At 35.7% G+C, this 13391-nt stretch overlaps 1 protein-coding gene across 16 annotated transcripts in view; it reads right to left on the reverse strand.

The window, feature by feature from the left end:
• DLG1 (discs large MAGUK scaffold protein 1) overlaps positions 1-13391 on the reverse strand; it is a 270955-nt gene that overhangs the window by 67193 nt on the left and 190371 nt on the right. For all 16 annotated transcript variants that reach the window (XM_024994948.2, XM_059888069.1, XM_024994955.2 and 13 more), the window contains one exon: positions 9447-9603. In XM_024994948.2, the coding sequence (XP_024850716.1) occupies positions 9447-9603 (157 nt within the window). The remainder of the gene's footprint in view (positions 1-9446; positions 9604-13391) is intronic.

A 13391-nucleotide genomic window follows, 5' to 3' on the forward strand; every position in this document is an offset into this window, starting at 1 on the left:
GTCTATAAATAATAAATGTTGGAGAGGGTGTGGAGAAAAGGGAACCCTCTTACACTGTTGGTGGGAATGCAAACTAGTACAGCCACTATGGAGAACAGTGTGGAGATTCCTTAAAAAACTGGAAATAGAACTGCCTTATGACCCAGCAATCCCACTGCTGGGCATACACACTGAGGAAACCAGAAGGGAAAGAGACACGTGTACCCCAATGTTCATCGCGGCACTGTTTATAATAGCCAGGATGTGGAAGCAACCTAGATGTCCATCAGCAGATGAATGGATAAGAAAGCAGTGGTACATATACACAATGGAGTATTACTCAGCCATTAAAAAGAATTCATTTGAATCAGTTCTAATGAGGTGGATGAAACTGGAGCCTACTATACAGAGTGAAGTAAGCCAGAAGGAAAAACACCAATACAGTATACTAACACATATATATGGAATTTAGAAAGATGATAACAATAACCCTGTGTACGAGACAGCAAAAGAGACACTGATGTATGGAACAGTCTTATGGACTCTGTGGGAGAGGGAGAGGGTGGGAAGATTTGGGAGAATGGCATTGAAACATGTAAAATATCATGTATGAAACGAGATGCCAGTCCAGGTTCAATGCACGATACTGGATGCTTGGGGCTAGTGCACTGGGACGACCCAGAGGGATGGTATGGGGAGGGAGGAGGGAGGAGGGTTCAGGATGGGGAGCACATGTATACCTGTGATAGATTCATTTTGATATTTGGCAAAACTAATACAATTATGTAAAGTTTAAAAATAAAATAAAATTTAAAAAAAATAAATAAAATTAAAAAAAAAAAAAAAAAAGGAGATTAACTTCCCTTAGGTTTTGTTAACCTAGCACTGGGATTTGTTCTTCATTTTTATGGATAGTTTGGGTATAAAATCCTTGGACAATGGCTTTTCTCTTTCAGAACTGCCTTCTGGCCTCCATTGTTTTTGACAAGAAATTAGCTGTTAATCTTACTGAGGACTCTCTGTATGCAATAAGTCATTTCTCTTTGCTTACAGGGTTCTTTGTCTTTTGATATTTGATTATGATATTAACATATCCATGGTATGGATCTCTTCAAGTTTACTCTACTTGTAGTTCACTGAGCTTCTTAGATGTGCACAACATTTTCATTAAATATGGGAACTTTTTAGCTATTTATTTATTCAAATATCCTTTCTGTCCCTTTCTCTCCTGTCATTCTGACTTTATTATGCATATATTGGTACATTTGATGGCATCCCTGCAAGTCTCTGAGACTCTGTTAATTTTTCTTAATTCTTTTTTCTTTCTGTTCTTTAGCCTAGGTATCTTAATAGACATATCTTCAAAGTTTGTGGATTCTTTCCTTTGCCAGGTCAAATCTGCTGTTGAGCTTGACAAAGAGGATTTTTTTTTTTTCCTGATTTCACTTACTTTACTTTTCAACACCAAAATTTGTTTCTTTTTTATAAAAGTTATCTTTTTATTGACATACTCTACTTGGTGAGATATTGTTCCTATATTTTCCCCTCATCCTGTAGATACAGTTTCCTTTAGTTCTTCAAACATATTTAAAATATCTCATTTAAAATCTTTATATAGTAGTCTAATTTTGGGCTTCCAAGGGACAGTTTCTACTGATTCTTTTTCCACCTGCGTATATTTTCTTGTTTTGTTAAAAACTGGACATTTAAAAAAACAAACAGCAAATTTGGAAATCAGATCTCCTACCCAGGGCTTGTTGTTACTGCTGTTTGTTATGGTAGTCCTTTGGGCACTTTTCTAAATTACATAAGGTTTCTATTTTGTTATACGTGCCACTGACGTCTCTGTCTGATTAGCAGAATGGTTAGTTAATGATTGGACACAGACTTCCTTAAATACCAGACCCTTTGCTGAAGGGCTCTGCGTACATGTTGGGTAATGCCTTCAACAATCAGTTAGACAATTGATAATTCTGCCTTAATCTTCACTTCCTTCATGCACAGAGCCCCATAAACAGCCAGAAGTGAGAGTTTAGGGCCTTTTCAGGTCTTTCCTGAGCAGGCACACAGTCCAAGACATGTATGTGTCCTCCTAAATTCCAAGGAATAAGAGCTTTTCAAAGGCCCCATGGAGGTTTCTCCCTAGTTATTCCTTTTAAGTTTTCAATTAGTCTACTGTCTGCCCCAAATGTTATGCAATGTCTCAGGAAGCCATAATATACCTGTAATTATCTTGACACTTAGCCCAGGGGAAAAGGCTTTTGCATTGGTGGAGCTTTTTAATCAGGTCAAATACAGAGAACCTTTAAAATAAGGTGTTTCAAGAACCACCAGACAGATCAAATTATAACAGTTCTTTGGAAAGGAAACTATGAATATTCTACCACCATTTTGCTTTCTTTACTGGCTTAGGCCACAAGTTTTCACCATAAATTCTGGCTATTTTCCAAGGCTAGTATGGTAATAGGGAGGCAGTGAAATTAAAAATGATAAAATGATAAAACTCAGTAAAAACTCCACAAACCTCACTCTTAGGGAAATTCAGTATTTTTTTTTTCCTCTTCTTGAGAAAATACTTCCTGAATTGTTGTAAGTCTTTGGTTAATTTCCAGAGTTCTGAAAAGCTTATTCTAACAATTCTGGGCACTTCTCTCATTATTTTTATGGAGGACAGCATTTCTGTTGAAGTCTTTTGGGTCACTTTCCATGACTCTAAATTTTCAGTGCATATCAATTATATTCTCCTCTATTCTTGGCATCATTGGAAATAATAGTAATACCTCCATTTATATCATAGTGGAAAATGTAGTGTTCAACATCTGTAATAAATTCTGATTTCAAAAGCTTCTGTCTTCAACAACAAGAAATATTTCAAAGAGAATTCTTTTACAGAAATCATTACTTATTTTCTCACTTCCCAAATAACTTTTTATAGTTTTCTCAGTAATATGGGTTATCATTAAGAACATTAATAACAAGGGTATAATAACACAGGAGCAGCAACATCAGTATCTCATGGAAACTTGTTAGATATACATATTTTCAGATCCTACCTAAGTCATACTGCATCAGAAACTTTGGCAATGAAATCCAGGAATTTGTTTTTTAATAAGGCTTTGGGGTGATCTATAGCGAGCTAAAGATTGAAAATAGTTAAATTTTATGTAAAGAGGTACTTAAACAAGTGTCCCATAGTTTTCTTTTAGCTTTTAGTACATTTTCTCACGTTTTTCTCTTTATCCTAACGTCTTTCCTATTTTTCTTAGGATATTTCCCTATAGAAGTTAGTAACCACTAAAAATTTTAAGATGATGCGTATTGCCAAACAGAAAGCTGTATATAACTTACAGTGACATTAGGGCAAGCAAGTGGTTGGGACTGTTGAGACTTTCAGTTTTAAAACTGGGCCTAGAGGGGTTGCCAGACCTGGGGCTTTCAGTGCTAAAACTGGAAAAGTTCTGAGTGAACCAGGCTGTATTGGTCGGTCAGTCTAACATATTCTAGCTGTGTGTTAGTAACCCACATAAACAATTTCACATGGAAATTTACAAAACATCTATTTTTGTTTTTGAGTTTTTCACACTTAACTCTTAAGCCAATTGAGAATTTATTTTGACACAAGGTGTGAAGTGAGGCTCTATGCTAATTTTATTCCACCAAGTAACTAGCTAGTTTGCCAAACATTAAATTAAAAAAAAAATTCATTCCTTACCACTAATATGAACAATACTGTAAGTCATTTTTAAAATTTGAATTACAGTATAACTTACAAGCAATAAAATGTACAAATTTAAACAGTTCAGCTGGAAGGCCTTTTAACAACTGTATATGCCCATGAAATTACAACCCCAAACATACCTTTTCCACCTACCAACCCAGAAATCTCCATTATGCCTCTTTATGGTAATCAATACAATTACCAGCAACCACGTTCTGACTTAGTATAAATTACGTTGCCTGCTCATGGTTATCTTATAATCTTATAAAATTATCTTAAAATAACTATATTACTTATAACACAGTATATTTTTGTGGTGCATTCTATTTTTACTGAACACAATTTGTGTCATCTGTGTTGCTTGAGTGTCATTATGAATAAGCTGTTATGAACATTCCTATTACAGTGTTTCTATAAACAAAAGATTTCTTAGGTAAAATGTGGGTGATAAGGTTAGATTTATGTTTAATTTCATTAAAACTTTGTTAGAAGTTCTTGCAGCAGTTGCATAGTTTTACATATCTACCAGTAATGAATAATAACTGCCCACATTCTTGTCGATGCTTGCTGCCATCATTTTTTTTCCCTTCTAGTCATTCAACTGGATAGGATATGGTACTTCATTATGGCTTTAGAAACATTTTTATTTAGGTACAATTTACATTCAATAATCTTTTTTAGTGTACAGGTGGAGTTTTGACAACTGTGTATATTGTATAGCCACTGCCACAATCAAGATATAGAAAAGTGACATTGTTCCCAAATTCCTCTAAACCTGCTTATTCACTGCGCTTTTGCATTGCCCTGATGCCTAATGTTAAGTACTGTTCCATGTGTTTACAGGCTATTCATATACCTTGTCTTGTAAAATATATATTTAAGTCTTTTGCTTGTTTTAAAATTTACTCATCTTTCATTGCTTCTTTGTGGGAGATGTTTATATATTCTGGATATGAGTCTTTTGTGTGATATATGTACTGAGCATATTTTTTCCCTACTGTATGGCTTGCCTACGTGGTTTCTTAAAGATATCTTTTTTTTTTTTAAACGGTTAGTATTTAATACATCTCGTCCAAGAAACTGCTGTCTGCCTCAGGGTTGCAAAGATATCCTCCTACTCTTGGTCCTGAGCAGCTCAAAGTACAGAATTGCTGAGGCTGGTTTTCACAGATCTTCATCTCAACGTCCCTTATTTATTGGCAGGTGGGAGAAGGCAATGGCACCCCACTCCAGTACTCTTGCCTGGAAAATCCCATGGACAGAGGAGCCTGGTAGGCTGCAGTCCATGGGGTCGCTAATAGTTGGACACGACTGAGCGACTTCACTCTCACTTTTCACTTTGATGCATTGGAGAAGGAAATGGCAACCCACTCCAGTGTTCTTGCCTGGAGAATCCCAGGGATGAGGGAGCCTGCTGGGCTGCTGTCTGTGGGGTCGCACAGAGTCGGACACGACTGAAGCGACTTAGCAGCAGCCTTGTATTTTGGGATGCTCTGTGTGACTCAGTAATAATTTTCTCTTAATTCTCTATTGGTTCCAAACCTTTGGTTTGCAAGCTCCAAGTTCTTGGTGAAGACCCATGAAAAAGAGAAGGGAGGTGGATACAGACTTGCTCTGTGACTTCCCAAAATTTTTATCAGTTTGACCAGTCCACTGAGGCCATTACATGTTGGGTAAAGTTTTGGCTGATATCTTCCTGTATCTGTCTAATCCTTCTCTCTCCCCTACCACTCTCTAAAGAGGAGCTGCCACTGTGTTGTCCATGAAGGGCTACTTACTGTCTGGAAGTCAATTTACCTAGGTCACTTTGAATCGTCAGTTCTCCGATGAGTTTACAGTTTTTATAAACTTATCCAGATTGTTTTTGGTTGTTATGATAAGAATGATGCTCTCTTAAGACACTCAATATTATAACCATGTAACTAAGGTGTGCTTCTGCTTTAAAATCTGTTCCAATAATCATTATTTTTGGTTAATATTATGTTATTTTAGTTGCTGTAGCCTGAAACATTTGAGAGCAATTTCCACTTACTTGCACTGCATACTAATGTATTTTCTACAATTGCAGTACCACTGCCTATTTGAAAACTCCAATTTCCAAGAGGTTCATTCAAGTATCAACTAATTATACCAAAATCTGAGAACAACTAAAACAAAAAAGAGATGTACTTCTGTTGTAAATGATCAGTCATCACCTTTCCGTCTTGGATTCAGTCTATTTTTAATTATAAAGGACCCTCAGAAAGATCTAAGTATATGTAAGGAAGGATGAGGTGGCAAGAGGGACTGATCTGAAAATGGCAATTAAAAGATCCAAATTTTGGAATGCTTTTCCTATCATGTTCTAGGCACATATATTTTTGGCTTAAAGAGTATTTTCTGAGGTTTACTTTTGGCAAAACTAATACAATATTGTAAAGTTTAAAAATAAAATAGAATTAAAAAATAAAAGATTTAAAGTAAATTTATGATTTAAAATAGTTATCAATATTGTATAGCACTGCTGATCTAGGATATAGGTTTTTTCCTATATCTCAGATCCTAAATTTTGGAAGTGTTACCTAAATATTTAATTAAAACAAAATGGCACAGCATAATATAGTGGTTAAAGGGAGGTATTATTAGCTACTGTGAGCAAATTAAACTCTGTTTTTCAGTTTTCTCATTGGAAAAATGGTTATAAGGATGATGCTCCTGAGTCTACTACAAGCAATGTAAGATATTTTTTCAAAGAATACCACTCCCCAAATCAGGCAGCACTGAATACCAACATATAAAGTATTATTGACATTAAGCTCACAATGCAAAATTTAGAGAATAAGGAAACAAAGCATGTCATCATAAAGTAACATGTATTAGACACCTAAACTTCAGAAAACAGAACTATTATATTATTTACAGAATACAGACACATCCCATTTTATTGTGCTTTACATTACTGTATTCATAGGTACTGCATTTATTTTTAAACAAATTGGAAGTTTGTGGCAACCTTGCTTTCACCAAGTCTATTGGTGCTATTTTTCCAATAGCATTTGCTCACTTTGTGTCACTTTTGTGTCACTGTCACATTTAAGTAATTCTTGAAATACTTCAAACCCTCCACTAGCAAAAAGATTATGACTTTCTGCAGATCCAGATGATGGTTAGCATCTTTTAGCAATAAAATAAAATTAAGGTATGGACATTGTTTTTTAGACATAATGCTAATCTAACAGACCTAACAGAAGCAGAAGATATTACGAAGAGGTGGCAAGAATACACAGAACTGTACAAAAAAACATCTTTACGACTCAGATAATCATAATGGTATGATCACTTAACTAGAGCCAGACATCCTGGAATGCAAAGTCAAGTGGGCCTTAGGACGCATCACTACGAATAAAGCTAGTGGAGATGATGGAATTCCAGTTGAGCTATTTCAAATCCTAAAAGATGATGCTGTGAAAGTGCTGCATTCAATATGTCAGCAATTTTGGAAAACTCAGCAGTGGCCACAGGACTGGAAAGGTCACTTTGCATGCCAATCCCAAAGAAAGACAATGCCAAAGAATGCTCAAACTACTGCACAATTGCACTCATCTCACATGCTAGCAAAGTAATGCTCAAAATTCTCCAAGCCAGGCTCAACAGTACATGGACTGTGAACTTTCAGATGTTCATGCTGGATGTAGAAAAAGCAGAGGAACCAGAATTCAAATTGCCAACATCCCTTCGATCATCAAAAAACAGAAACAGAGTACAGAAAAACATCAGCTTCTGTTTATTGACTATGCCAAAGATTTTCACTGTGTGGATCACAACAAACTGCGGAAAATTATTCAAGAGATGGGAATACCAGACCACCTGACCTGCCTCTTGAGAAATCTGTGTGCAGGTCACAAAGCAACAATTAGAACTGGACATGAAACAACAGACTGGTTCCAAATAGGGAAAGGAGTACGTCAAGGCTGTATATTGTCACCCTGCTTATTTAACTTATTATATGCAGGGTACATCATGAGAAATGCTGGACTGGAGGAAGCACAAGCTGGAATCAGATTGCAGGGAGAAATATAAATAACCTCAGATATGCAGATGACACCACCCTTATGGCAGAAAGCAAAGAAGAACTAAAGAGCCGCTTGATAAAAGTAAAAGAGGAGAGTGAAAAAGTTGGCTTAAAGCTCAATATTCAGAAAACTAAGATCATGGCATCTGGTCCCATCACTTCATGGCAAATAGATGGGGAAAGAGTGGGAACAGTGGCAGACTTTATTTTTTTGGGCGGCAGACTTTACTTTTTGGGGCTCCAACATTACTGCAGATGAACTGCAGCCATGAAACTAAAAGACACTTACTCCTTGGAAGACAAGTTACGACCAACCTAGATAGCATATTAAAAAGCAGAGACATTACTTTGCCAACAAAGGTCCTTCTAGTCAAAGCTATGGGTTTTCCAGTAGTCATGTATGGATGTGAGAGTTGGACTATAAAAAAAGCTGAGCGTGGAAGAATTGATGCTTTTGAACTGTGGTGTTGGAAAAGACTCTTGAAAGTCCCTTGGACTGCAAGGAGATCCAACCAGACTATTCTAAGGGAAATCAGTCCTGAATATTCATTGGAATGACTGATGCTGAAGCTGAAATTCCAGTACTCTGGCCACCTGATGTGAAGAACCAACTCACTGGAAGAGACCCTGATGCTGGGAAAGACAGAAGGTGGGAGGAGAAGGGGATGACAGAGGATGAGATGGTTGGATGGCATCACCAACTCAATGGACATGAGTTTGAGTAAACTCTGGGATTTGGTGAGGGACAGGAAGGCCTGGCGTGCTGCAGTCCAAGGGGTTGCAAAGAGTTGGATATGACTGAGCCACTGAACTGAACTGAACAGACCACAATATAACATAATCAAAAGTTTTACACATATTGGCAAACCAAGTATTTGTCTTTCTTTACTGCAATATGCTCTATGGTGGTGGCCTGGAACTGAACCTGCAGTATCTTTGAGGTATGTCTGTATAAAATAAATTGGTTTAAAAGAAAAACCTAAGAGAACATAACATAACAAACTTTAAATAGTCAAGATTCTCCCAAAACCACGAAGGAACATTTGAAAAAGAATTAGAACTTCTAGAAAGAAAATGATACTTTGAAATGAAAAAGTTAGTTTCAGCCTAAAGAGCTTATTAGACACAGATGAAGAAAATTTATGAACTAGAAAGCAGATCTGACTGATAATTACCTAATGATAAAAAATTTTGACTCACCAGGAAGGAAAGCTGATTCTAAAGTTAGATGCATCTAACAGCATAGCTTCAAACAGGCAAGGAAAAAAATTGCTGCCAGGACAAACTGTTAGACCTACCTTCCATTCACATAAACTTTAAAAGCCTTTTTTAATAATAAAGCAACAACACACTGAAGCATAAAGAAGATATGAACTATGCAAGTAACAAAGATGAGTTAACAGACATATAGAAAATCTTGTAGTCAACAAACAGAGAATGCATACTTTCAAGTATATTCACAAAAACTGACATATTTTAATACCAAATACCAAAAGAAAATACCAAAAGAAAATACCAAAAGAAAATCTATCCTACAGAACATGTTCCCTGTCAACTCTGTAACTCTACAATTAAGCTGTAAAATGTTAGAAGAAGATAGCCAAAATACCTCCCGTATCTTTAGAATATAAAAATTTTAAATAATTAACAGGTCATAGTTAAAACAGTAAAAACATTATTTTGATTAACATATCCTACCGATATAATACGATCTCCTTTTCTGAGCTCTCCACTAAGATCGGCAGGTCCTCCAGCCAAAATAAAGGAGATAAATATTCCTTCTCCATCTTCACCTCCTACAATGTTGAAACCAAGGCCTGTTGAACCACGATGAAGAACAACTTTTCTAGGTTCCCTGAAAATGAAAAAAATATTGAATACCTTAAAATATATAAAGAACTTAATATTCTATCAATGAGAATTCCCCACTGATATATCATATTACCATACTATTAAGAAAATTAGATGAATTTTAAATGAGTTTTCTAAACTTTGGGGAAAAGAAATTCTTTCTAAGCCTAGAAATTAAAAGGAAAAATCCTAGTTTTATATAAAAGCTAAAAATCCTTTTATCAAAACATAAAATAAAAAGGTGAAAGCAATGAGAAAAATTTTAAAAATGACATAAAGAGCCCACTCAAAAAATAATACTCATGAAAAGTTGATTGTCTAAGAAGTAGTCACTCCATTTCTCACATGTTGAAATAAGTGGATATCCCTTTGTTTAAAGAAAGTAGGTAGGTCCCCTTTCCAGTCTTAAAGGGATAAACCATGAATGACCTATGCCAGTCACTGTATTTCCACTCTCCTCTGCTAACCTGAGGCTATGACCCTATTTTGGCCTCCGAGAAATAAAGGGAAATTTTATTGTCACTTTCCTAAGACAGACAGACCCTAACAAGGACAAAGCTTATTCTGTTGCCACACAAATCACATTTTTCCCCTCCTTATCCCAAATTAACCCACACAAAAGAATGAACTATAAAACCATTACTGGTTTGGACATACTACAATCATGAAGATAAAACCAACAGAATCCCAGAGACATCATGGACCTAGGGTTGCTACGTAAATGTTAGAAATGCCCATCTCTAGATTTTTTATACAAAATAATTAAATATCTTTATTTCTTAAGTCACACCCCTCCAATTCATCTACCTATCTCTGCTTTTCATCTATTTTTCTACATGCATCTCTTTTGCTCCCTCCAACTCTCAATTTAAAATCTCTGAAACTGGGATACATTTTACAACTAATAATGCTGCACATCCGTTGCCAGTTGTACATAACTGTGTGAGAACCATTTATATTTTCAGTAAGACCATGAAAATTCCAAGAGCAGGCTATTTTAGATATGATGAATCACAGAATATCATTTGAAATAACAATGTGTCATACATGGTAAATATTTTAAAAATTTAATCTTTTTAAAAAAATACTGGAAAAAGCTGTTGGTAACAAATGGCTTAAAAGAATATTTCTAAAAATTGAATTTTAGGGATTCTTTCATATAATGTAGGACTAATCTTAAATATCTGTCTGCTCAAAATTTAAAGTGGTATTTTCTAGTCATACACAGGTATTCATCGATCAGTTTTGTCAGTTCACTTCAGGATTAACAAAATCATATTTTCTTGTCAAAATCACCAAAATTAAACAATATATTGTTTAGGAAATATACACATACAGACATATATGAAAGAAAAAGGGGAATAATAAAATCAAAATTCAGGTAAGAAGTTAACTTGGTGGGGCAGAGTAGGAGAAGCAGGGTAGGATCAGGGGCACAAGACAGTTTTTCACTATATTGGTGCTGTCTTATTTATTTCCTTATTATATTGTGGACTCATGGTGAGGATTCCTACAGTACATTAAAACATATGTAGGAATTATAATGCTGCATTATCAAATAATAATTTAAAAATATCCTGCTGAAATTTACCAGTATTTCCAGAGGAAAATAAATTCTAATTTTTCAAATATCACATGCATATGAAGAGATGCTCAACATCACTAATCATTAGGGAAATGCAACAAATCACAATGAGCTAAATCCCACCTACTAAAAGGCTATAAGACAAAACAAAAGAGAAAAAGCAAACACTAATGAAAATATGGAGAAACTGGAACCCTCATATACTGATGGTGAGAATGTAAAATACTATGACTGCCATAGAATACAATTAGGTGGTTCCTCATGTACCTAAATATACTTATTACCATGTGCTCTAGTAATTCCACATCTATGTATATATCTAAAGCAATTAAAAGTAAGTATGCAAGCAGATATGTGCATGACAATGTCTATCATGTCATTACTCGTAATACCCAAAAGGTGGAGACAAACCAAGTGTCCATCAACAGATGAGTGGTAAACAAAATGTGGTATATACATGAAATATTATACAGCCATAAACAAGAATTTGGATGCATGACATATGTGTGAAACTTGTAAACATTATGCTAAGTGAGAGAAACCAGATACAAAATGTTAAATACTGTAAGATTCCACTAAGTGAACAGTTCAGAATATATAAATTTACAGAGATGAAATATGATTAGAGGTTATCAGGAGCTAGGAGAACAGGAAATGTGAGTTAATGCTTAATGATTATAGAGTCTGAGGTGATGAAAAGGGTTTGGAAAAAGATAGTGGTGCTGGTCATTAATGCCACTGAACCACAATTTGAAATGGTTACAGTAGCACATTTTATATTATACATCAGTTCAGTCACTCAGTAGTGTCTGACTCTTTGCAACCCCACGGACTGCAGCTTGCCAGGCTCCTCTGTCCGTCACCAACTCCCGGAGCTTGCTCAGGCTGATGTCCACTGAGTCCGTGATGCCATCCAACCATCTCATCCTCTGACGTCCCCCTCTCCACCTGCCTTCAATCTTTCCCAGCATCAGGGTCTTTTCTAATGAGTCAGTTCTTTACATCAGGTGGCCAAAGTATTGGAATTTCAGCATCAGTTCTTCCAATGAATACTCAGGACTGATTTCCTTTAGGATGGACTGGTTGGATTGCCTTGCAATCCAAGGGACTCTCAAGAATCTTCTCCAACACCACAGTTCAAAAGCATTAATTCTTCGGCACTCAGGTCTCTTTATGGTCCAACTCTCACATCCATACATGACTACTAGAAAAACCATAGCATTGACTAGACGGACCCCTTTGTTGGCAAAGTAATGTCTCTGGTTTTTAATATGCTGTCTAGATTTGTTGTAGCTTTTCTTCCAAGGAGCAAGTGTCTTTTAATTTCATGACTGCAGTCACCATCTGCAGTGATTCTGGAGCCCAAGAAAATAAATTCTGTCACTGTTTCCATTGTTTTCCCATCTATTTGCCATGAAGTGATGGGACCAGATGCCATGATCTTCATTTTTTGAACGTTGAGTGTTTTTTACCCTCAACAAGCCAACTTTTTTACCCTCCACTTTCACTTTCAAGAGGCTCTTCAGTTCCTCTTCGCTTTCTGCCGTAAGGGTGGTGTCATCTGCATGTCTTGAGGTTATTGATATTTCTCCTGGCAATCTTAATTCTAGCTGGTGCTTCATCCACCCAGCATTTCACATAATGTACTTTGCATGCAAAGTTAAATAAGACGAGTGATAATATACAGCCTTGACATACTCCTTTCCCAATTTGGAACCAGTCTGTCGTTTCATGTCCGGTTCTAACTGTTACTTCTTGACCTGTATAGAGATTTCTCAAAAGGCAGGTAAGGTGTGATATATATTTTACCATATTTTTAAACTTTATATTGTAACACATGAAAAATCACAGAGCCGTACATTTTAAATAGATAAACTGTATAGTATGTAAATCATATCTTACTTAAGGTGTTAAAAAATGAAATTTAGAATCATTAACAGTATGTTGGGAATTCTTTTATCTTCCCTTTATATTGGTAATGTGATATAATCTCTGAAAAAGTGTTTAGGGTCAAATTGTGCAAAGCTTCTAATATGAAGTAAAGATTTCTATACTTCATTATCTGGGCAAAGTAGTAGAATTACCAAAAGAGAGTGATAAAACACAGCATTTTAGGAAGACATATTCAATAATCAACCACCTGATTTTAAAAAATATAGAAAACAGGTAGGCCTGTTGTAATACTACAAAGTTCAACACAATATTCT

The sequence above is a fragment of the Bos taurus genome, chromosome 1 (assembly GCF_002263795.3).
Source record: "Bos taurus isolate L1 Dominette 01449 registration number 42190680 breed Hereford chromosome 1, ARS-UCD2.0, whole genome shotgun sequence".
Lineage (NCBI taxonomy): Eukaryota > Metazoa > Chordata > Mammalia > Artiodactyla > Bovidae > Bos > Bos taurus.